Below are 20,885 nucleotides of genomic sequence, written 5' to 3'. Positions count from 1 at the left end.
ACAGGTGTGTGGTGTTATCTCATTGTCTGCACAGCTTTGGCCCCTGGGTCATTGCCATTGTCTCTTCTCTGTCCCTTTCTGGCTTTACCATACTTCCCTGGCCGAACCCTGGGCTCCCTAATTTGTATCTCTACCCCTGGCTACTCCTCTGACTCCAGACTTCTGTGTCCACCTGCCTACTGGGTATGCAGGATGCATCTCTGCCTTATGTCCAAAATGGGACTGTCAGCCTCACCCCAGACCAGTTCCTCCTGTAGTCTGTCCATCTCAATCTGTGGAAGCTCTGCTTTTGCTGTTTCCCAGGCTGGACTCCTGGATCCCCACTTTCACATTCATCCCATCCGTAGGTCATGCAGACTCAGATACTGAGTCTGTAATCCAATCCCTCCTCCCCACCTCTGCTCTTCTGGCCATTTCCAGGCCACCATCCTCTCCCTCCAGGGTTATTATAGTGATTTCCTGTCTCCCCATTTCCATCCTTACCCCCTGTCATGGTTAGTTTTCTGTGTCAGTGTGACGAGGCTAAGATACTCAGTTATTCAAACACTCATCTAGGTGTTCCTGTGTGGGTATTTTGTGGACGTGGTTAACATCCACAATCAGCGAACTTTAAGTAAAGGAGAGTACCATCGATAACCTGGGTGGGCCTCATCCAATCAGTGAAAGGCCATAAAAGTAAAACTGCAGTTCCCAAGCAAGAAGGAATTGGCCTCTGAATGCGGCGGCAGCTCCCGCTGGAGACTTTCCAGCCTTTCAGCCTCCCTATAGACTTTGGGTTTGCCCGCCACATCATGTAAGCCAATTCCTTGAAATAAATCTCTTGATATATATCCTAGCGGTTCTGTTTCTCTGGAGAACCCTGACTAATATACTCACAGACATCAGTCTACAGGACACTCAGAGGGATCCTTTTAAAAGTCACATCACGGCACTTGTGTTCTCAGACACTCCTAGGGCTTTCATTTCATTCAAAGAAAAACTAAAGTCTTTCTCATGGCCTACAGAGGACCCCGGTTCTTCCCACTGGCCTCTTGTTCTCTCTGCCTCGGCCATTCCGGCCTTCTCGCTCTCCTTGAACCTGCCAGGTATCCTTGGCCTTTGCTCCTGCTGTCCTGCCTGCACGGTTCCTTCTCCAGCGAACCACTCACGGCTCCCTTCCCTCCGATGTTCACTCACCTGTCACCTCTGTGAGCCCTTCCCTGACCACTCATTCTTGCAAATTGATGATTTTTTTTTTAACCTCTGTCTGTACCTGTGTAACTGCCACCTAGACCGAGGTGTGGAAGACTTCCAGCCTCTCCTGTGGTTCCCTTCTCCACTTCCTGGAAATAACCACTCATGAATTCTACCACCATTGATTAATTTGGCTGCTCTTAATCTTTTTAAAAATGAGGTCTTAGATCATGCATTCTTCTGTGCCCACTATATTTTATTTTATTAAAATTTTTTTTTAACATTTTTGTATTTTTGAGAGAGACAGAGACAGAGTGCAAGCTGGGGGGTGGGCAGGGGCAGAGAGGGGGAGACACAGAATCCAAAGCAGGCTCCAGGCTCTGAGCTGTCAGCACGGAGCCAGACAGGGGGCTCGAACTCACAGCCATGAGATCATGACCTGAGCTGAAGTCGGATGCTCAACCGGTTGAACCACCCAGGTGCCCCTGAAATCTCCATTTTCTAGATGATGACATTGAGGCTCAGGGAGGTGAAGCAACTTCCCCATGTCACACAGCATTAATGGCAGAGACAGGATTTGAACTGTGATCTGCCTGAACCCAAAGATCGTGCTTATAACCTGCTGTGTTAGTCCCTCCGTGAAAGAGAACCTATACACTCATAGATATATGTTCTTATAGAAGGAAGGCATATGGGGCATAAAGGTATTGATTCATTCAGAAGTATTTTCTAAGTGCCTACTGTGTGCCAGGCAATGTACTAGCACCAGGGACATAATAATTAGCAAAACAGACACATCTGTATGTTTGTGCCTGTAGTTCTGTGTGCATACCTGTGTGTTTACTATAGTGAATAAATACATGCACATTTGTGTCTGGAGTGCTTGTCCATATGTGTATTTGCAGGTGTGTGTCTTTTGTTGTATATGTGAGTATAACTCTGTGCCCAAGTGTGTAGGGATATGAGACAGCACAGTTTTGGAGCAGACCGTCCGGGTTCTAATCCTGGCTCCTGCCCTTACCAGCTGTGTAACTGTGGGCAATCTTCAAAATGCTGTACCTCCATTTTCTTATTTATCGAATGGGGATAATACCAGTTGTCCACTTTCTGGCATGCTTTAAGGGATTGCTACTCAAGATATAGATAGGACTCGTGCCCGTCCTAGAACTGTTTGTTTCTGGTCTATGACAAGGTAGGTACAGATATTACAGAAATATTTGTAGCATCGTGACATTGCCATAGTATCCAAGTGTGAGATCAGGGACAGGTCTCATGTAACAGGGTATAAACAAGGTTGGGTGTTGAATTCACAGTAAGACCTTATATTGATCGACAAACAACTGGAAATGAACAAAACAAAAAAAAACAGACCCCCTCCCCTCCAAGCAAACCTGGTCTTTCACCACAGATAGTTTGAGAAGCACGGGTTTAAAAGATTAAGCAGGATGATAATGTGCAGAGCACTCAGAACCACGCCTGACACAGAGGGAGTATTCTGAGAGTTACTTGCGGTCATGCTGGGGGGTAATTGTTGTGTATATGTGACTTGATGTGTATGGGGTGAGTCTGAACATGAGCCTGCAGCTATGGGTGTATGTGTGCATGCATGAATGTGCGGGTGCGTGCCTGTTTGTAGCTGATGGCAAAAATATGTGTGTATAAACACGAGTGCCCCTGGATGAGAGGGGACCTTATGCATGTGAGTGAGTATGTTGGGGTGGGGTCTGGGGTAAGGGGATTGGGGCAGGCTTCAGCACATTTCTTGCTGCCTCGGGACCCTCCATCACCAGGGGGAGGGGGAGGAGGGGCCATGGCAGCAGCAGCACTAATATAGTCTCAAATTTTATTACTGTTCCATCCAGGGGGCATCAGGGGAGGAATGCCAGCAGTGGGCAGGGGTGCTACTGGCCCCAGGACTCCACATGCTGAGTCAGCGGGGTTTCTGGGGCAGGGCTGGCCCAGGCACACCCTTTGGTCTGATGGGAGTGGTGGAGACTGGGGGGAGGTGGTGGTGGGGATGGACTTTTTCTAGTCTTACCTGGCATGGGGGGGGGGGGGGGGGAGGGGATTCCATGGCTCTGACACCAGACCTAGTGAGAGTCTATGGAGAAAACTCCTCCTCTGTTTCTCTTTTCTCCTTGGTGACATCTCTTGTCACTGCAATGTCTCTGTCCCTGTGAAATGACAGACCGCGGACGCCCATATAGAGCCAGAAGGGGCAGAGGGAGGTTGCAGCTACTCCTTGGGTGGGAAGGAAGTGCGAGAAGAGGGTTTGGTGAAAGAACTGGGGGGAGGGGTAGGAGACCTGGGGCAGCGTCCCTGAGCTGGGGCAATTCTCCATGAGATTGTGCTGGATCTAGGGGGAGCCTGGTGTGGACCAGGGCCTGGGCTCGCCGGTGGAACTAGTAAGGAATTCATACTTCTCAGAGGAACTGGGCTGGGACAAACAGAAGCTGTCTCTGGCATTGAGTCAGAGGCCCCAGGATGTCTAAGGAAGGTCTTAAGTTTGCACACTGGGCTCTAACTGTGCTGTGTGCCCGCAGGTGGTATGTGACCCAATTGGCCTCACTGTGAGCTCTCAGAGTCTCCTCCACCCGGTACCCTAAGCCCTGAGAGGGGCTGGCAGCCCTGAGGTCTGTATGTACAAACTGGTATAAAGAATCATTTATTAGTTTTTAACATGGTAGTCACGTTTCTACTTGTATTACTTACATAGTAATTCACAAAATATATCAGTGTTGACTTCATACCTTTGTATCTGCTGTTGCCTCTACATGGAACACTTTATCCTTAGCTTCCAGGAGAACTCCCTGGCATGCTTTCGAACCCCAGTCAGGACCCCTAGGGGCTCCCATTCAGGATTAATGGCACCTTTCCTGGAATCTACAGGCACTTTGACTGTTGCACGCGTTGCCCTGAGTTGTAATAACCTGAGTGCCTACTGGTTTCCTCCACTGACTGGGGACTTCCATGAGGGAGGGCACATGTCTAAGTCACTACAGCATTCCTAGTACCAGCCTCATGTCTGGCACTCTGTGGGTGCCCAATTCATGTGCAGTGAAGTCAACCAAATGCCCTGATGAGCTCTCCAGGGCAGGATGCACATTTGGGTCATTTATGTTTCCCCCAGGTATCTAATACAGCACATTTCATGTACTAGGAATACAGTAAGTAAGTTTTGATTGAATAAATGAGTATTGAATGAATGAATCAAAAGACAACCTCCTAGATCCCATTCCCTTTGACTTCGACCCCATCGCGTTCCCAGCTCTGACTTCAGCCTCAGTCCTGCTCTACCTCTAATCCCCAGAGCATTACCCAAGCACTGGTTCTCCAAGTCTGCTCCCAGGAACACTGGTTCCATGAAATGCTCTTCCCAGCATGGGAAATGCTGCAAATGATAGCAGCTTTTTAGACGAGCCCTTTTCACATATTCAAGGCTCTGCCATATAATCCTCACTACACTCTAGGTGATTGGTTTTATTGCCCCATTTTACAGACATGAAAATGAGGCTCAGAGCAGTTATACGACCTCTCCAAGGGCACATAGCTAACAAATGGCAGAGTTGTGATTCCAAGGCTAGGATCCCTGATGGAGACATGGGAATCTTAAACAGGACTGAGTGTTCTTCGTAGTGTTTCAGTTCAACACCCTACTCCAGCCCAGGACAAATCCTCACCCCAACCCCAATTCTAGTCCTAGCCCCGGCTCCATTCTAAGCCCTGGAAAACTCCTAGCCATGCTTCAAAACTCTGCTAAGAACATTTAGGGGTGCCCATTTGTTCCCTGGGAAACCTCAGCGGGAAAACAAACAAAGAAACAAACAAACGAACAAGCCATGAGTCAGAGCAATAATTTTTACAATTCACATTTATTTTGGAAAAAAAAGTTCTGCTAAAAATACTCCTACAAAGGCATTGGAGTAACAGGATCAGGGTTGCTCATGGACGTAGCTGGTGAGATTTCCTTGGTCATAGCAGTGGGGAGGAGCTAGGTCTGACCCACAGCCATCGGAACCCCAGCCGCATCACTTCCCCACACCCCAGCATTGTCAGGAAAACCCATGCTCACGACCAAAGGGAATAGGGTTCAGTGAAACCCTGCCAGACCCCCTGGTCCCTGGTTGAGAGCTCTGGCCTGCATGGCCCAGGCTGGAATGGACACCTGGGTTGTGGAGGGAGGAGTCCAAATGCTCACTTCCACCGCCCATGGCTCAGACAGTGGCTCCAGGAGGCCATGGTCAAAGAAAATGTGCCCTGAACAGAGTTCCCCCACAGAGACCTGGATTTGATTGGCAAAGGGTCTGACAGGGGGTGGGGCTGAGTAGGGGCCACTGGTAGCAGCATAGCATAGTGTTGATGAGGGCAGATCCTGGGGTCAGAGACCACTGGCTGGCTCTGTGACCTGGGAAAGCCACCATACACGTCTCTGAGGTTCCTAGTCTCTGGGATGGGAATTCTGATTGTACCTGTCTCACAGAGCTGTGTGAGGGTGAAGCGAGACAATGTGTATAAGAAGTTAAGTGCGTTTCCTGGCACATCGTTGGCACTCAAGAAATAGCAGCTATGATTAGGATTTGGGGCTGGGCATGATCAACCAGTAATTACTCTTCTCTGGAGTCCAAAGAGGCTGGTTGTCAGGAAGTGTCCCTGCCAGGCCTGCCCTGGGCCGGCCTCAGGGACTCAGCTTTGTGCCCCCTGCTCAGCAGAATCCCTGTCCATGGAAGGGAGGGCAGCCAGACTGACCACTCGTTCCGACCAATCCAGAGGCGCCTCCTTGGCCTTCCAGATCCCATAGGCAGTGGCCTCACCGGAAAGGGTGAAGGGTCCTTGGAATCAGGCAGGGGCTGTGTAGCCATGGACACTGCAGCCCAAGTGTCAGTGGGAAGGCACCTGGTTCTGGGGTTTGTAGTAAGACTCTATGGTTGCCCAGTGTTGAGACTCTGGCTCTGAACAGTAAGGTGGTGTGCTTGGGCAGTTTCCTAAGCCAATTCTTTGCCTTGGACCTTCCTCTCTGGTGGGGAGGGGGATGTTCCACCCCAAATAAGTAAGTCCCCTCCCAGATGAAGCCACTGAGGCCCCTACTTGGCTTCTGAGTTAGACTGTCTTGCCCACAAGCTAGTAGGCACTGTGGCCTGTGTGAGGGCTTTGCTCAGCTGGGGCACCATCCCACTGGCCACTGGGAGGGCCAGGTGTGGGCAATTCTGCCACTTACCCAGGAAAGCAAGTCAGCGTCACACTCAAAAGGAGGGTCCTGGGCCCTTGCGAGGGTCCATCTCTGACTCAGAGAATGGAGCTGTTGCTAATATTTGATATTAGCTGTTTTTCTCCCCATGTCTCTCACTCTCTCTTTGCGCTCTCGTCACGGCTAGGGCACTCAGGTTTAAGGACCGAGGATGAACGATGGGACTTGAAATTTTAAGAACTATCAGTATAGAATCATAGGGTGATGGAATCTTAAAAACATGAAATTCTTCTGTTAGAATCTTAGAATCACGGGGCTTGCAATCTTAGAATCTTGGAATCTTTCCTCCGCGGGATGTTAGATTGGACTTTTACAGTCTCGGCGGGGCCCCCAGAGTGCATGTGGTCCTGGCTCTTACCTCCTCCCTCTCCCGTTCCCCTCCTCCAGCAGGGGCTGTTAAACCCTGAGTAGAGACAGGGTCCTTTACTCCCTCTTTTCCCTCCAGGGAAAGCCATGTTCTAGTCTGGGTAGCAGAGGTTGTTGGGGGCTGCCTATGTGATGCTCTGGGCCCAGCTAAAAGACCCATCCTGACTTTGCCTGGCCCACCTGGCCAGGTGTTGAATGAACAGGCCTGGATTGTAGCCTTGGGATCTGTGGGGGTCTCCATAGGGTGGCCTGGGTGGGCTGCTGGGCCCCTGTGAAGTATTAAATTCCTGTTTCTTCTTGCTATATCAGCTTTCCTGAGGCAGCCTTCATGCTGTGGAGCTAAACTCAGACAGACTCTGGGTCTGGGGGTCTTTCTAATTTTCCTGAAAGCTTAGCTCAGTCTGAACACATTCCTGAGGGTCAGCTCAGCCCCCACTTCATGGGTCCTAATCCATGTCTGAGTTGGGGCATCTTATCTGACGATGTCTTGCTTTTTCCTAATCCCTGTCTACGCCAGAACCTCCCTCCCTGCAGACATCGGGGCATAGGTCATTGTGGGGGAAGTGAAGAGATTTCAGTGTCTGGAGGAGTCTCCTAGAGGAGTTTATTAAAAATAGAGGCTGGCCTCAGGGGTTCTGACTTACGGGGTCATGGTGCAGCCCGGGAATCTGCAAGATGAACGGCCCAGAAGATTCTAATACAGGTGGCTGATGACAAAAGTTTTGAAAGATCCTATGAGGCAGGAAGGAGGGAACACTAAAGGCAGATGGCTTGCTTGGGATGGTCTGGAATCACCTCTGGGAATCGGTTTCCTCACCAGCAGAGAGGGGATGATAACACCAGTAAGAGCCCCACACAGTGTACCAGCAGTTAGTACACTGCCCGTGGCATCAACCTCCTGAGGTGAGCCTCCCAGGGCAGCATCCCTGAGCCTTCCTGTGTCCCAGAACAAAGGACAAGTCACGGTCTTTGGTTTCCCTGAAGGGGAAACTGGCCAGCTCCAAGGTCATTCTTCATGCTAAATTATATGGCAGGAGCCATTTCATGGGAGTCTGTCAAGGCCAGCAAGTGGTATAGGCATGTGCAGTGTGGCTCCCCAACTTCTTTCTGGGTTTCCCCAGCACAACACACTACTGAAAACGGCAGGACCCCAGACAGACCCTCCCAACACGTCTGGGTAATCTCGGCAGGGCCAGGCCTCCCGGGGCAGAGACAGGCTTCCTTGGGCAGTGTGCGAGCCACCCACCCAAGCCCGAGCCCCTGCTCACCCCTGCACTCTGCTCTGTGCCCCCAGGGCTCTGCCAGCATGCTGGCCTGCCTTCCCACGCCACCACCGCCATCCACATCCACGCAACTCTGGTCCCGAGTGGCAGCTCCCTCAGGGCCCGGCAGCTCTCAGCGGGGCCTGGCGGAAATGGGGTGAGGGTCAAGTGAGTGCAGCTGAATTAGGAACCAGGTAGCACAAAACCCACCCTGCTGTTGCAAGCAGCTGAAATGACTCTTTGGATTATCTGCCTCAGTGAGTGAGGGTGGACAATGAAGCAGCAGGGCTTGGATTCTCCTGGAAGAAATGAGGGCTTTTCCAGGGGGCTCTTCCTCCAGGAGGAGAGGGGGAGCTATGAGGCATCCTGCCATCCATCTGATGGCTGGACGGACTCTTTCTCCTAGAACCCAGTGCTCCTTCTGCTGCTCTTCTGCTCAAGAACCTGCTGTGGCTGGACTGGGCATCACGTTCAAGCTACTTCACCTTCCTCTTCAAGCAACCCCCACCTCCCACCACTCCTTTGGCTCATCCAGACATGACTCCTCATGGCTGGACAATTCTGGCCTCTGCATCTCTGGTTATACTGTACCTCCCACCTGGAATGACCTTCCTCTCAACTTCTGTCATTTTCAAGACAGCCTCCTCCACGAAGTCCTCCCTGACAACCCCAGTGATTTGAGCATTCTCATCTCTTACCAACCAGCATCAGACACTGACCGTGTGCTTCATGTCACCCGAGTGTGGTGGAGTGGGCATTGGGAACAGATGAACACAGCCCTGCTCTGTCCCTTCCTGGCTGTGTAATCCTGAGGAAGCTACTTCCCCTCTCTGAGCCTCAGTCTCCCCTCCCCCCGCCCACCTATGGGAGAAAATAGTCCCTCCTCACAGGACGGTGGCGTAGAAAGTGTTTCGCATGCCTGGCTCGCCCAGTCCCATCTTCTCACTTTACAGATGGGAGACTGAGGCTCAGTGAAGGCAAATGACTTATCCAGATTCATGTCTCAAGTTAGTCATAGGACCAAGGCTGCCACTCTGGGGTCAGGGTGTATTTCCCCTAGCATCATGGGGCATCCTGTCCTTTGAATGCATTTACCCTATTTGGCAAGAGTCTTCCAGCCTTTTAGTACCATCTTGGAACCACGGGGGCCCAGGAGAGAGCCAGGAGTGCCCGAGGGCTAGCACTGGGGTGGGTGGTGGTCTGGATCCTGGGTCCTTCCTGTGCTTCAGCCAGGCAGAGGAAGGGCTGGCTGGGCATGGTTGGGAGCTCCCTGTCTTCTGGGATGAGCCCCTGATTTGAGAGGGTGCAAGGCTAGTGACTGCACACAAGGGGGTAGCAGAGAGCTCCCTGAGAGGTGGCAGCATGGGGACCAACCAGAAATGATGGGCAAAGTCCAGCTGATGCCATCTGAGCAGGAGGCACCACTGGTTAGTAAACAGCACTGCCCCAGTCCCTTAAGTGTCCCCGACTGCCCTCACATCCCAGCCCCTACTCTGAGGCCTTTTGCTCTAGCACGAAGGCCATCATCTATTCTGATTGATCCGTCCACATTTTACCGGTTGATCGAAATTTTGAATATCATCCCCCAGGAAGAGACCTGCTGATCAACAATAACCCATTCTGGGGGCTTCTGGGGCAGTAAGTAGGAGTGGAGTAGGAGTACCAGCCTGGCCCTACACACGTCTGCTTGTCACACCCTCTGAGAGCAGCTGGTCCCCATTTCCATGGTGCCCTGGCCCGTGTTTACAAGGCGGCTTTCTTTCCTCCAGTACCAACTGTGTGCAGAGCAGCCGGAAAGTCCTCTGACACTGCGGGGCAGGTGGGGGCTGGCACTTGGGGAGGTTGAGCCAGGAAGGGATTAGTAACCAGGCAGCGGGAGGCTCGGCGCCGTGTGCCCAGGCGAGTGGGTATTATCAGCGGAAGGCGCTTGGCAGAATGGCCTGCTGCTCCCTGCCGAGAAGCAAGCAAGAGGTGGTGGGGACAGAGCTGCCCCAGCAGCAGGGAGAGGTGGGCTTCTGCCCACACCCGAGGCAGTCACAGTGATACCTGTTACCCTGAAGTGGGGACACAGAGGGTCTGGGTGGCATCCTCACTCTGAGAAGCAGGCACAGGGGGGCCCGGGACCCCTGAAGACTCGGCACTCAAGGGTGGATGGGCAAATGAGTTGGCGAGCAGGCACCAGCCTAGCAGCTTAGGACAGGAAGCCATCTGACAGGAAGCACTGAGTGCCAGCCCTGTGTGGGGCCCCAGAGTAGTGGGGGGCGGGCTGGGGAGACGGAGTTAATCTGAAGAGCATCAAGGCAGCTCCCTCCAGAAGGTGACCTTGTGTGTTAGGACAGCTGCCACCCGTGCTGGGCAGCTTTGGGGCACAAAGGGCAGCTGGCTGGGCCAAGGCTGGCCAGTTCGTGGGCAGCAAGCCAATGCCTTCCCTGTGGCTCACTCTGTTGTTCCCCCCAGGGGCCCATGCTCCCCTCTTAATCCCTTCCTTCCCTTTACATCTTGGGCTCTGAGAACAGGTGAGTGACAGACGACAGGCTGGGCCAGGCTGCCCCATGGGCCACCTGCGGCTGGGATCCTTCCTCCTGGTCAGTCTCCCATGGACAAAGGGGAAGGTCCTGAGATGTGGTGTCTCTGCCTCTCCCTCCTCAGCCAGACTTGATATCCACAGCACATCCGCCTCCCTGCCTCCTCCTTCCACAAAAAGATTTCTGATTATATGTAAGTAGGAGCCCATCTGCACAGAGATTGGTGTTGACCAGGATAAGGGGATCTTACCTGTGGCTTTGACTGGGGACCCATGGCTACTCCAGGACCCTCGCACTACCACTATCACAGCTTACCTAACACCCGGACCCCCTTCCTTTGGCCCAGGAGAACCGAGTGCACCCCTGTCAACCTCCTGCTCCTGATGCCTCCCGAAGCGGCTCATCCTGATTTGCAGGGCATCGAACGTGAATCCCGAGCCACTTCCAACTTGCTTCTTCTGTTGCCTGTGCTTTTGACAAGCCAGAGCCAGAAAGGACACGTGGACCTTTGGTTTCTCAGCCCTGGGCCTTCTAGAACCCCGGGGAAGGAAGCATCCCTTAAAAGAGCATCATGGGTCACTTGACATGCCCCAGGGTGCCAGAGTCTCTCTTGGAACTTACAGAGAACAGGGGTCATTTTATAACTAAAGTGTTTATTTCCATTCAGTTCACTAACCGATTGTTCTGCTCAAGTGCCTGCATTTGCTCACAGGAGGGAGTTTGTAGCCAGACCCCGTGGCTGATGGTTTTCCCACGGCCAAGACCTTCAGACCTGGGTGAAGGTCTGGGCTGGGGGTGGGGGGAGGGGGTGGGAGAGAAACCATACACTTTCCCCCCAGTGGAGGGAAGGAGCGCCTGCACACATCTCTGAGGGTGACACTCTGGAGGGCTGGGATATCACAGTGAATGATCTGAGGCCCGGTCTAGGCTCCCAGGGGCGAAACTGGGTTCTGGCCATCCGAGGGCACTCAGGAACCTCGAAGGGGCCTATTTGTCTAGAAAGTACTGGACAGACTGGGGCAGAGGGCGGGTGGAGAAGTGGGCAAAGTCGTGTGATTCTGCAGCCCTAGGGCTCACTTCCTTCTCAATCTGGTGCTTTCAAAAACAGTCCTGGGTGGGGTGCCCCTCCACCTTGGCCCCTCATCCTCCCAAATCTCACTTGGTCTCTGAACGGCCCAGATGGCCCCGTGGCAGTTGGCTTTGGTGAGGCCTGGCAGCAGGGGGGAACTCTCTGCAGGGGGAGGAGGGAAGAGTGTCAATGAAAACCATATAAAAAATCCAGAAATGTGCATATAAAATCTCGCCCTTGGTGTATTGCCTAAGTCAGTAAGCAGAAAGCACCTTCTTCTTGGAGAAGGATCAAGTCCTCAAAAGGTAGGAAATGTCAAAGTGTCACTTCATTGTCATTAAAAAAAAAAAAAACAACCCAACAAACAAACCCCCCAAACCAAATCCACCCCTGACCAAAATACCCCCGAGTCCACGAATTGCTGTAAACAAACCCAAATGCAGGAGCAATCCTTCTCAGTGGCAGTCGTCACTGCAGCATCGGGCCTGCAGGCAGGGCTATGCATCCTCAGGAAGGTTGACCTTGCCGGTGTCCCCGTGGTCTCCCCGACCGAGGAAGACAACAGCCCCCTTTTGGCCCCATGAGCCGACAGGAGAAACAAGTCTTTTTCATTGGAGTTTCTAAAATATTCTCCAAAGACAGAAAAATTCTTCTGTTTGCCCAGTGGCGGCAGGAGTGGAGTTTCCCCGAGTGGTTCCCGCGGCGGCTGCCTGTCCGCCCGCCTGCCCCGTCTGCCTGCCGTGTGGCTGTTGAGTGAGGCCTGGAAGAACAGCCCAGGGACAGGAGAGAAGGGTGGCCCCTGTCTCCCCCTTCACATTGGTTTTCCTGAAAGTGTTTCTTGGCTCTGGCCAGGTCGCCTTCCCAGAGGGAGTTGGAGAGAAACTGCTTTTGGTCTCCAATTGGGACAAATCGCGTGGATCTCCCAAGCCCTTTTTTTTTTCTTTTCTTTTCTTTTCTTTTCTTTTTTTTTCCCTAAGAACAATGATCACTTTCCTTATGAGAATCCTCTTTAAAAAATATTCCTTGTATTTCCCGCCCCCTCCCTGGATCTATTTTCTTTTGTCCCCGTTCCCTTTTTTCCATCATCTGAGTTGCACATATTCTTGGTGACGTCTCGTGGCTGGAGCGCTGCTCGGTTCTTCCTGCTGCCCGTGGCCTCCTGGCAGGTGGCTGACCCTGCGGTGGACGTGGACGGAGAACCAGGGGGCTGGCGTGTGGGGCGGAGTGGGGGGGGGGGCTGGAGGAAGAGGTGAGCCGAGGCGGATGAATGTCAAACCTCCACAGACTGGATCTGGTTCATCTGTGCCCGCATCACCTGGATACTGTTCAGGATTTTTTTCTGGTGGCCAGCCAAGGTGACCCCAACCCGGAGAATGTCCCTTTAGGAGAGAAGCATGTGCGTTAGGAAATGTGGGGATGGAGGGGACTTTGGGCCAGGTAGAGAGCTGTCTGGGCTTCTCCAGGGGTGTCCTGCTGAAGAGAGCAAGGGAGGGGGGTGAGTGGGTGGATGTCTGGAGCAGGAGTGATGGGCTGGGGGTGGAAGGAGCGTGTGACTGGGAGTCAGGACACTCAGGGGGCACTGGTCTCCCCTGCTACGGGGAGGGAGGAGGGAACTTGCACTTATGAAGCGCCCGCTCACTTTATATCCCTTTGATCGTCCTACCAATCTCCCGTTTACAGAAGAAAACTGGGGCTGAGGGAGGTTCTGATTGGCCCATGGTCACAGGCAGACCCGGGTGGTGTTCTGAATATGACCCCAAGCTGGCCATCTTGTCCCACACATCCGTACTGGACACTGTCTGTCCCTCACCCTCCAGAGCCCCCTACTTAGTGAGATGGGTGGGGAGGGGTATTGAGGGTGGTGGGTGGAGGCAGCCGGGCACTTACTCCATCATCATCTGCGACACGACGTCGAAGGAGGTGAAGCCGGCATTGGCAAAGCTCTCCTTGTACTGCCCCATCTTGATGGCTTCCAGCCACTCATCCACGGTGTTAAAGCTGGTGTAGTCGGGGATCGTGCGGTCCAGCAGCGGCAGGTTGATTCTGGGGGTGGGGTGGGCAACAGAGATGGTCAGGGCATGAGCTGGGAGGGGGGGCGGGGGTAAGCATGGGCGTGGGCACACCCGTGGGCTGCGTACCTGCACCTGTGTATCCATCTGCGTGAACAAAGGTGAATGAATGTATACGTACGCGAGTATTTGTGTGAGAGTGGATGTGAATTTGCACCTATGTAAATGAGCACACGTATATGTGTGGCTATGTGAGAGTGAGTGTGTGTGCAGGACTCCATGCTGAGGCCACCTGGAAAACCCAGGAAAGCCTCTGTGGGGACCCCTGGAAGGCTGGACCACCACGGTGAGGAGGGAGATGCTTCTCCAAGCCTCCTATTTGCAGGAGGAAGGAGTCTAAGTGTGCAGGACTAAGTGTGGCAGGACTAAGTGTGCTACTATTCCGTATTTCCTCCATCCTTCTCCACGCTGGAGAATTTTAATAAATATTTAATAAATATTAAAAAAAAAAAAGTGCTTCCTTTACCACCTTTACCGCTTCCTTCTCCTTTTCTGTGTCCTGGGCTCCTCCACACCCCCAAGGCAGGGCTAATGCCCAGTCAACATTAGTGCTGACCTTCCCTGACCCCAAGCTGCAGTGTAGATCATCTGCCTGAGGCAGGTGGAGCTTGAGGGAGTGGAGATTTGGAGATTTGGGGATGGGGTGGAGATATACTGGGAGGAGGGAGTGGGGCCAGACCAGAGCCGTACCCGGAGGAGAGGGGTGCCATGGCTTTGAGGCTGTTGGGGTTTCGGATCATCTTGTCCAGCGTGTTGACGATCTGGCCAAACTTAGGCCGGTGGTTTCGGTCCTTCTGCCAGCAGTCTAGCATGAGCTGATGTAGGGCGCTTGGGCAGTCCATGGGTGGCGGCAGCCGATAGTCCTGCTCTATGGCATTGATTACCTGGAAACAACACAGGGGCAGCGTTGGTGGGGTGGGTGGGGTAAGAGCATCTGCCTCTAACCTGTCCTGTCTTTCCACCCCCCACTCTGTATTGCAGGAAAGACCTATTTGGTCGCCATGGCAACTGCTTTCACCTCCTGGATACAGCCCCAAGGACGGGCCTCACTTGAGTTCCCACCGCCTATGGCCTCAGTCTGACCTGCAACCTGGGTGCCTACCCCCTCTCTCCAATCTGTCCTGCCACTAGGCCCAGAATCACTTTCCCTAGCTGGACCGTGAGTCACCCTCCATGCTCAAGAAGCTTCTTCAAGTCCTTCCTGTTTTGTGTTGTTGCAAATCAGAATTTGCTGGGTTGATTTTCAAACACCCCATTATTGAACCTTATCGACCTTTCTGATCATCTTTCCTCTCTACCGATCCCCAATATGATCCCTCAGTTCCCACCTCGGGGCCTTTGCACGGGTTATTGTTCCCATTTGAAGTCCTCATGTCTCCAAGTCCTACTACTGTAAGCATCCCACCTGTCCTGTGAAGACTTCCTGATTTTGTTCATGCTGCCCTTGCCTCAACACCTACAGGACTTGACACCTGCCTTCTCCCATTTAACAGCTGATCATAAAGTTCCTGATGACAAATCTTGTTCCTGGAATAAGCGTCCTGTCCCCCAGTTATGTGGAAAACACCTGAGATAGTCTCACTCAGGGCTGACCACAAAGTGAAGGCATCTTGAAGATTTGCTGAATTGTGGATGTGTAGGCCTTTCCTGCTCTTGACCTCTGGAGAGTCCAGAGTCCTGTGTAGACATCTGAATCAGCCACCGTTGGGCTGGGAGCTGCCTTGGCCCGGTATCTCAGAGACCTTGCTCCCATTCCCTGGGAGATCAGAAAAAGGCCAGGAATTCTGGATCTTCCCCTCCCATCTGGCTGGCCACAGAAGCTCTGCCCAGCCCCCTTGGATACTCACATCCTGGTTGGTCATGTCCCAGTAGGGCCGTTCCCCGTAGGACATCACCTCCCACATGACGATACCATAGCTCCACACGTCACTGGCTGAGGTGAACTTCCGGTACTGGATGGCTTCTGGGGCCGTCCAGCGGATGGGGATCTTCCCACCCTGGGGAACACAATGAGGAAAGTTAATGGGTGAGAGGCTGATCCGTGTGCTCTCTGCCCTCAATATTCCTCACCCTGTGCCCTGTGCGTACCAGTCACACGAAACCCCTCATTCTTTCTCAAACTCACCATGCTACTTTAGGCCTTGAGCATTTGCACGTGCTGTTCCCTCTGCATGAAACGCCTTTCCTCACTCTGCTGTCTGAAAACCCCTCCTTATCCTTTAAGTATCTCTGAAAGTCTCTCCCTAAGTCCCAAGTGCCAAGGAGTTGCTCACTCTTTTTCATCCTCCAACTGGGTCCTCGATCTCTGTCAGGGAGGCAGTTGTCATACAGAGCAGTACTGAAATCATTTGCTGTGTGCTTGCCTCTTCTTCTGCTATAGATTCTGAGTTCGTCGGGCAGGGGCTTCGTCTTGCTCCTTTCTGTTTAAAACTCTTCAGCAGGGGACAGTCCTGAGTTTAGGCATTCCAGGTCTCCAAAATCAGCCCTGCCTGCCTCTCCAGTCTCACTGCCCACCTCCTCCCCTCTTAGGGTCTGTGTTCCAGTCACAGCTTGGCTTGAGAACATGGCATCTGGCAAACTTTTACTGGCCCTTCAGCTTTCAGCTCACATCTCACCCCCTCTTAGCAAGCCTTCCTGGGCCTCCCAAGACTGGTGTCCTGACTTAGAGCTCTGTTACCCCATGTTTCTCTGCACACCTGTGTCCCCTGCCAGCCTGTGAGCTCCAAGAGGGCAGTGATGTCTCTTGGGTCCGGCACAGTGCTTGGCATGAGCAGGTGTCAGTGAAAAGGTATTGTAGGGAGAGATGGACACCTATGTATGTCCTCTTTCCTGGCACCATGACCCCGCTGTTCTCTGCCTCCATCTTACCAGCGCGCTGGTGTAGGTGGGGTCTGAGGTATCATCCTCCAGAAAGCGTGAGAGCCCAAAGTCAGACACCTTGCAGACCAGGTTGCTGTTGACGAGGATGTTGCGGGCGGCCAGGTCGCGGTGGACGTAGTTCATGTCTGCCAGGTACTTCATGCCAGCTGCGATGCCCCGGAGCATGCCCACCAGCTGGATGACTGTGAACTGCCCATCATTTTGCTTTGGGAGAAGTGGAGAAAACACAGTGAATGGGAGGGCATCAATCAGAGCTCTGGATCATCGGCACAACAGGAAACCAGAGCAGGACCCTGCTACCCTGGCCTCATGCTCCCTGTGGGAAGAATTCAGATGCTTGGAGGTCTGAGAGAGGCCCACGAGAGGCCAATTTCACGGTGGGGGAAAGAACATGGGCTTTGGAGTAGACGCAGCTGGTTTGACTCTGGCTCTGCCCTTTCCTGGCCGTGCAACCTTGGACAAGTGATCTAACCTCTTGAGTCTGTTTCCTCATCTGTGTATTAAATGGGGATAAGTTATATCCATCTCCCAGGGCTGTCTGAGTTAAATAAGAAGGCACACAGAGGTATATACATGGCACATAGGAGGTGCTTAAAAACGTTTGTTAAATGGCAACTAGTCTAGCAGCACGTTTCGATGCTTTTTGTCTAGCTGGTTAACTGTGATCTCCTGGGGGGTCTGAAAACTCTCCTCTCTTGGCCTTGTGCTCCGGACTCCTCCCACTAGCCCATATGGCTTTGGAGAAATCCAGAATCTGGTGAAAATCCTGGACTAGGGTTCAAGAGACCTGGTTCCAGTCCTGGCTCTCACCCTGACCCCCTAGGTAATCCTGGGCAAACCGTACCCATCTTTGAACCTCACTTTTCTCTCCTGCATAATGAGAAGGTTGGCTAAAAGCATAGATGATAACGGATTTCAGGCTGCGTGCTAACTTTGACGGACTGGTTGTGGTTTCTTAGATTGAAAGGATTCTGAGACTACCACCTGGTTCAGGGGGACAGAGTTCTGGGGTCATTAGCAATGTCTGCCACTGGTAAGAGGATGGAAAGAGGCAGCATACGAGCCCCTCCTGACACAGGTTTTCCCCAAGACCCCGTCAGGCTCTGACAACATGAAGTTATTTCCACCACTCCTTTTCCTCCCCACCCATGGGCCCCTGGAACTCTTGGCTTTCCCTACCCGGAGGAAGGAGTCCAGGGAGCCATTCTCCATGAACTCAGTGATGATCATCACAGGCGTGCTCTTGGTGACAACACCCTCCAGGTGGATGACGTTGGGGTGGTCGAACTGGCCCATGATGGAGGCCTCGCTCAGGAAGTCCCGGCGCTGCTTCTCAGTATAGCCTGACTTGAGCGTCTTGATGGCCACAAAGATCTCTCTCTTGCCTGGCAGTTTTAGGTGGCCACTGCATACCTCACCAAACTCCCCTGGGACACACACACCAAGAAAGGCAGGATGTCACTTGCCAGCTGGAAATGTCACCTTCCCACTCCCTGTAACCTCTATTCCTGGGTCCTGAATGAACTTTTTCTCCCCAGTGGTCAGCTCATCCTCTTGACAAAGAACCCCTTTGTAGAATGTGGGGGCCCCTAAGGTCTCAGTAAACTCTCCACAGCTGCCCCATGGTATTTGGCTGGGTATGGGGTAAGGCTGTAGGGGAACCTGGGGGGATGGAGAGAGGGACAGGAAGGACACAGCACTAGACTGAGTCCAGAGAATTGGGTTCTAGACCTAGCTCAATCTCTGACATGATATGCAAGCTCCTTCCCAGCCCTGTGCCTCAGTTTCCTCATCTATCGATGAGGTAGTTTTCCTGGATGACCCTTGAGGGCTTTTCCACCTTGGGTATTCTGAACCTTCAGGCCTTGGAGGGTCCTCTGAGGCTCCTACCCCACATGCTGCCCTCTGCCCCTAGAGTACTCCTCCCTCATGGCTGAGGCCATGGTACCTGGGAGAGCACCCACCACCTACCTGCTCCAATCACCTGCTCAATTTTGACACAGGAGATGTCAATTTCCTTGGCAAACTCCCGCACTGCCTCATTGGGGTCCTCATAGGTGAAAGGGTCGATGTAGATCTTCATGCCTGGGGTCACTGGGGGACAAGACCAGGCTTGGTCACATGCACAGAATCAAGATGTGGACAAATGGAAAGGCTACAGTTAGTCCCTCTGTAGAGGGAAATACACTCCCATATGGCCCCATAGGAACTGGGCAACCCTTTGCAGGCTACTTGACCTCTCTGAGTCTCGGTGAGCAGATGGGCACTGAGCTGAGTAGAAGGGTGAGGAGAACACAGAGAGCTCGGCAGAGAGAGCAAATAGGTTCTAGCTCTTGTTCCAACTCTAATTGATTAGTAATGTCTTCCTGAAGGAGCTAAAACACTGTCAGGGTTGTTCAGCAATGTCTACTATGGGTGTGGGCATAAAAGGATAGATAGGTTTGTCACTCTTGTGTTAGAGAATCAGGGGTGCAAAGAAAAGGAAGAGGAAGTCAAGAAGGAAGAGAGAGATTTGGAAGATATAGAGAAAGAGGAGGTAGGAGTCCATGTTCTTGGGCAGCTGCTAAGGAGCCTTCCTTGTCTTTTAAGGCTTAATTTAAGCATCCTCTCCCTTCAGGGAACTTCCTGGCTGCCTCAGCTCTCCCAGGCAGGCCCCAGAGCCTGGAGGGGCTGCCTACTCACTAGGGTCGGAGGACCCATCACTCGGCCCACTTCCCAGGTCCCCCACTAGTTAGTCTTAAACCACGCCAGATCTCAAATTTCCTGGTGATCAGCATGTGGTTGGACATGGGGCATATTAATTCGATTCTTGATTTGGATGTACTTTTTTATTTGATGCAGAAATTAAGGATGTAACTTGGATATCAAAGACCTAATTCTGATCCTAGCACCGAGCCAACAAAACACTTGGAAGGAAGGGAAAGGTGATCAATCCCATATTCTCCCTCCCAGATAACTCATCTTCTGCTGCCCAGGCCTCCCTCTGGCTTCCCCAGCTCCCTGCCCACATTCTCCATTGCCCCAGGGGCAGCGACTTTGGAGGCAGCAACTCTAGGAGGAGGGAGCTGGAGTCCCTGGACCATAGTAAGGCTTGGCTGGTTGGTGAATGGGGGCATCAATGCTGCTCAGCTGTGTGACCTTGGACATGTTAGTTGATCACTCTGTTTCTGTTGCAGATATTCCAGGAATCTAAAATTGGAACCTCTAACACACAGGTTGGCAAAATGGCCCACTGACCGTTTTGTAAATAAAGTTTTATTGGAACATAGCTGCGTGCACTCCTTTGCCTGGCGCTGCTTTCAGCTACAGTGACCAAGTTGAGTAGTTAATAACAGAGACCCTATGGTATTTTTACTCTCTGGTCCATTACAGAAAAGTTTGCCAACTACTGTTCTAATACATTAGCTGTTTTTTGGATTATTTATGTAGGTGTCTAGCCCTTTAATTAACTAATTTATTTATTTATTTATTTATTTATTTATTTATTTATTAAGATTTTATTTTTAAGTAATCTCCACACTCAACATGGGGCTCAAACTCACAACCCTGAGATCAAGAATTACATGTTTTACCAATTGAGCCAGCCAGGGGTCCCTGTCTAGTGCTTTAGGTGAAGGTTTCTTAATTTGGGTCTGTGAACCACTTGACAGACCCAGGATGAGTTTGGTGGGACAGGGGAGTCTGGTAACCTCCCAAATGGAATGCATGTATGTATGTATGCATGTATGTATGTATGTATTTATTTATTTTAGAGACAGAGCACAAGTGGGGGAGGGGGGCAGAGACAGAGAGAAGGAAAGAGAGGAGAATCTTACTGGCTCCATGGCTCCATGCCCAGAGTGGGGCTCAACGTGGGGCTCGATCCCACAACTGTGAGATCATAACCTGAGCCAAAGTCAAGAGTGGGACGCTTCACCAACTGGGCTATCCAGGCACCCCTATTATTACCATTTTGAATTAGAAAAGTGACTCATACTCTTTATTTATAGTCTAAAAATTATGGAAATAAATATTGTGAAAGTTGAAGTTCTCCTCAAATCCATCCCTGAGTTTAGATTTTTCTGTTTTATAATTTTATATACACACGTGTATGCATATTTGTGTTTTTCTGGCCATAGGATCCAAAATTTTCAGCTGACTCAGAGGAGCCTGAGACCCCAAAAGAAATTAAGAACCACCACCTATAACTGTGGGAGCCTGGGTGGAGGGGGTGGGTGGGTGCATGGTCTTTCCTCGTTTTTCTCTCCCCTAGAATAATGCATAAAGTGCTACATGGAAAATACACTCAGTGTCTAT

General features: G+C 51.9%; 1 protein-coding gene across 5 annotated transcripts in view; it reads right to left on the bottom strand.

Annotated features, from left to right (window-relative positions):
• Positions 1–5,026: 5,026 nt before the first annotated feature.
• EPHB2 (EPH receptor B2) overlaps positions 5,027–20,885 on the bottom strand; it is a 194,221-nt gene continuing 178,362 nt past the window's right edge. For 3 of the 5 annotated variants that reach the window (XM_045476073.1, XM_045476069.1, XM_045476070.1), the window contains exons 10-16: positions 18,561–18,701; positions 17,769–18,016; positions 16,578–16,793; positions 15,557–15,706; positions 14,400–14,593; positions 13,528–13,683; positions 5,027–13,019 (exon numbers count right to left, since the gene is read on the bottom strand). In XM_045476073.1, coding sequence (XP_045332029.1) covers positions 12,911–13,019; positions 13,528–13,683; positions 14,400–14,593; positions 15,557–15,706; positions 16,578–16,793; positions 17,769–18,016; positions 18,561–18,701 — 1,214 coding nt within the window. In that variant the 3' untranslated portion in view covers positions 5,027–12,910. The remainder of the gene's footprint in view (positions 13,020–13,527; positions 13,684–14,399; positions 14,594–15,556; positions 15,707–16,577; positions 16,794–17,768; positions 18,017–18,560; positions 18,702–20,885) is intronic. The other 2 variants (XM_045476072.1, XM_045476071.1) reach the window with 1 other exon arrangement.

The sequence above is a fragment of the Leopardus geoffroyi genome, chromosome C1, assembly GCF_018350155.1.
Source record: "Leopardus geoffroyi isolate Oge1 chromosome C1, O.geoffroyi_Oge1_pat1.0, whole genome shotgun sequence".
Lineage (NCBI taxonomy): Eukaryota > Metazoa > Chordata > Mammalia > Carnivora > Felidae > Leopardus > Leopardus geoffroyi.
This window is presented reverse-complemented; position numbering and strand designations above follow the sequence as displayed.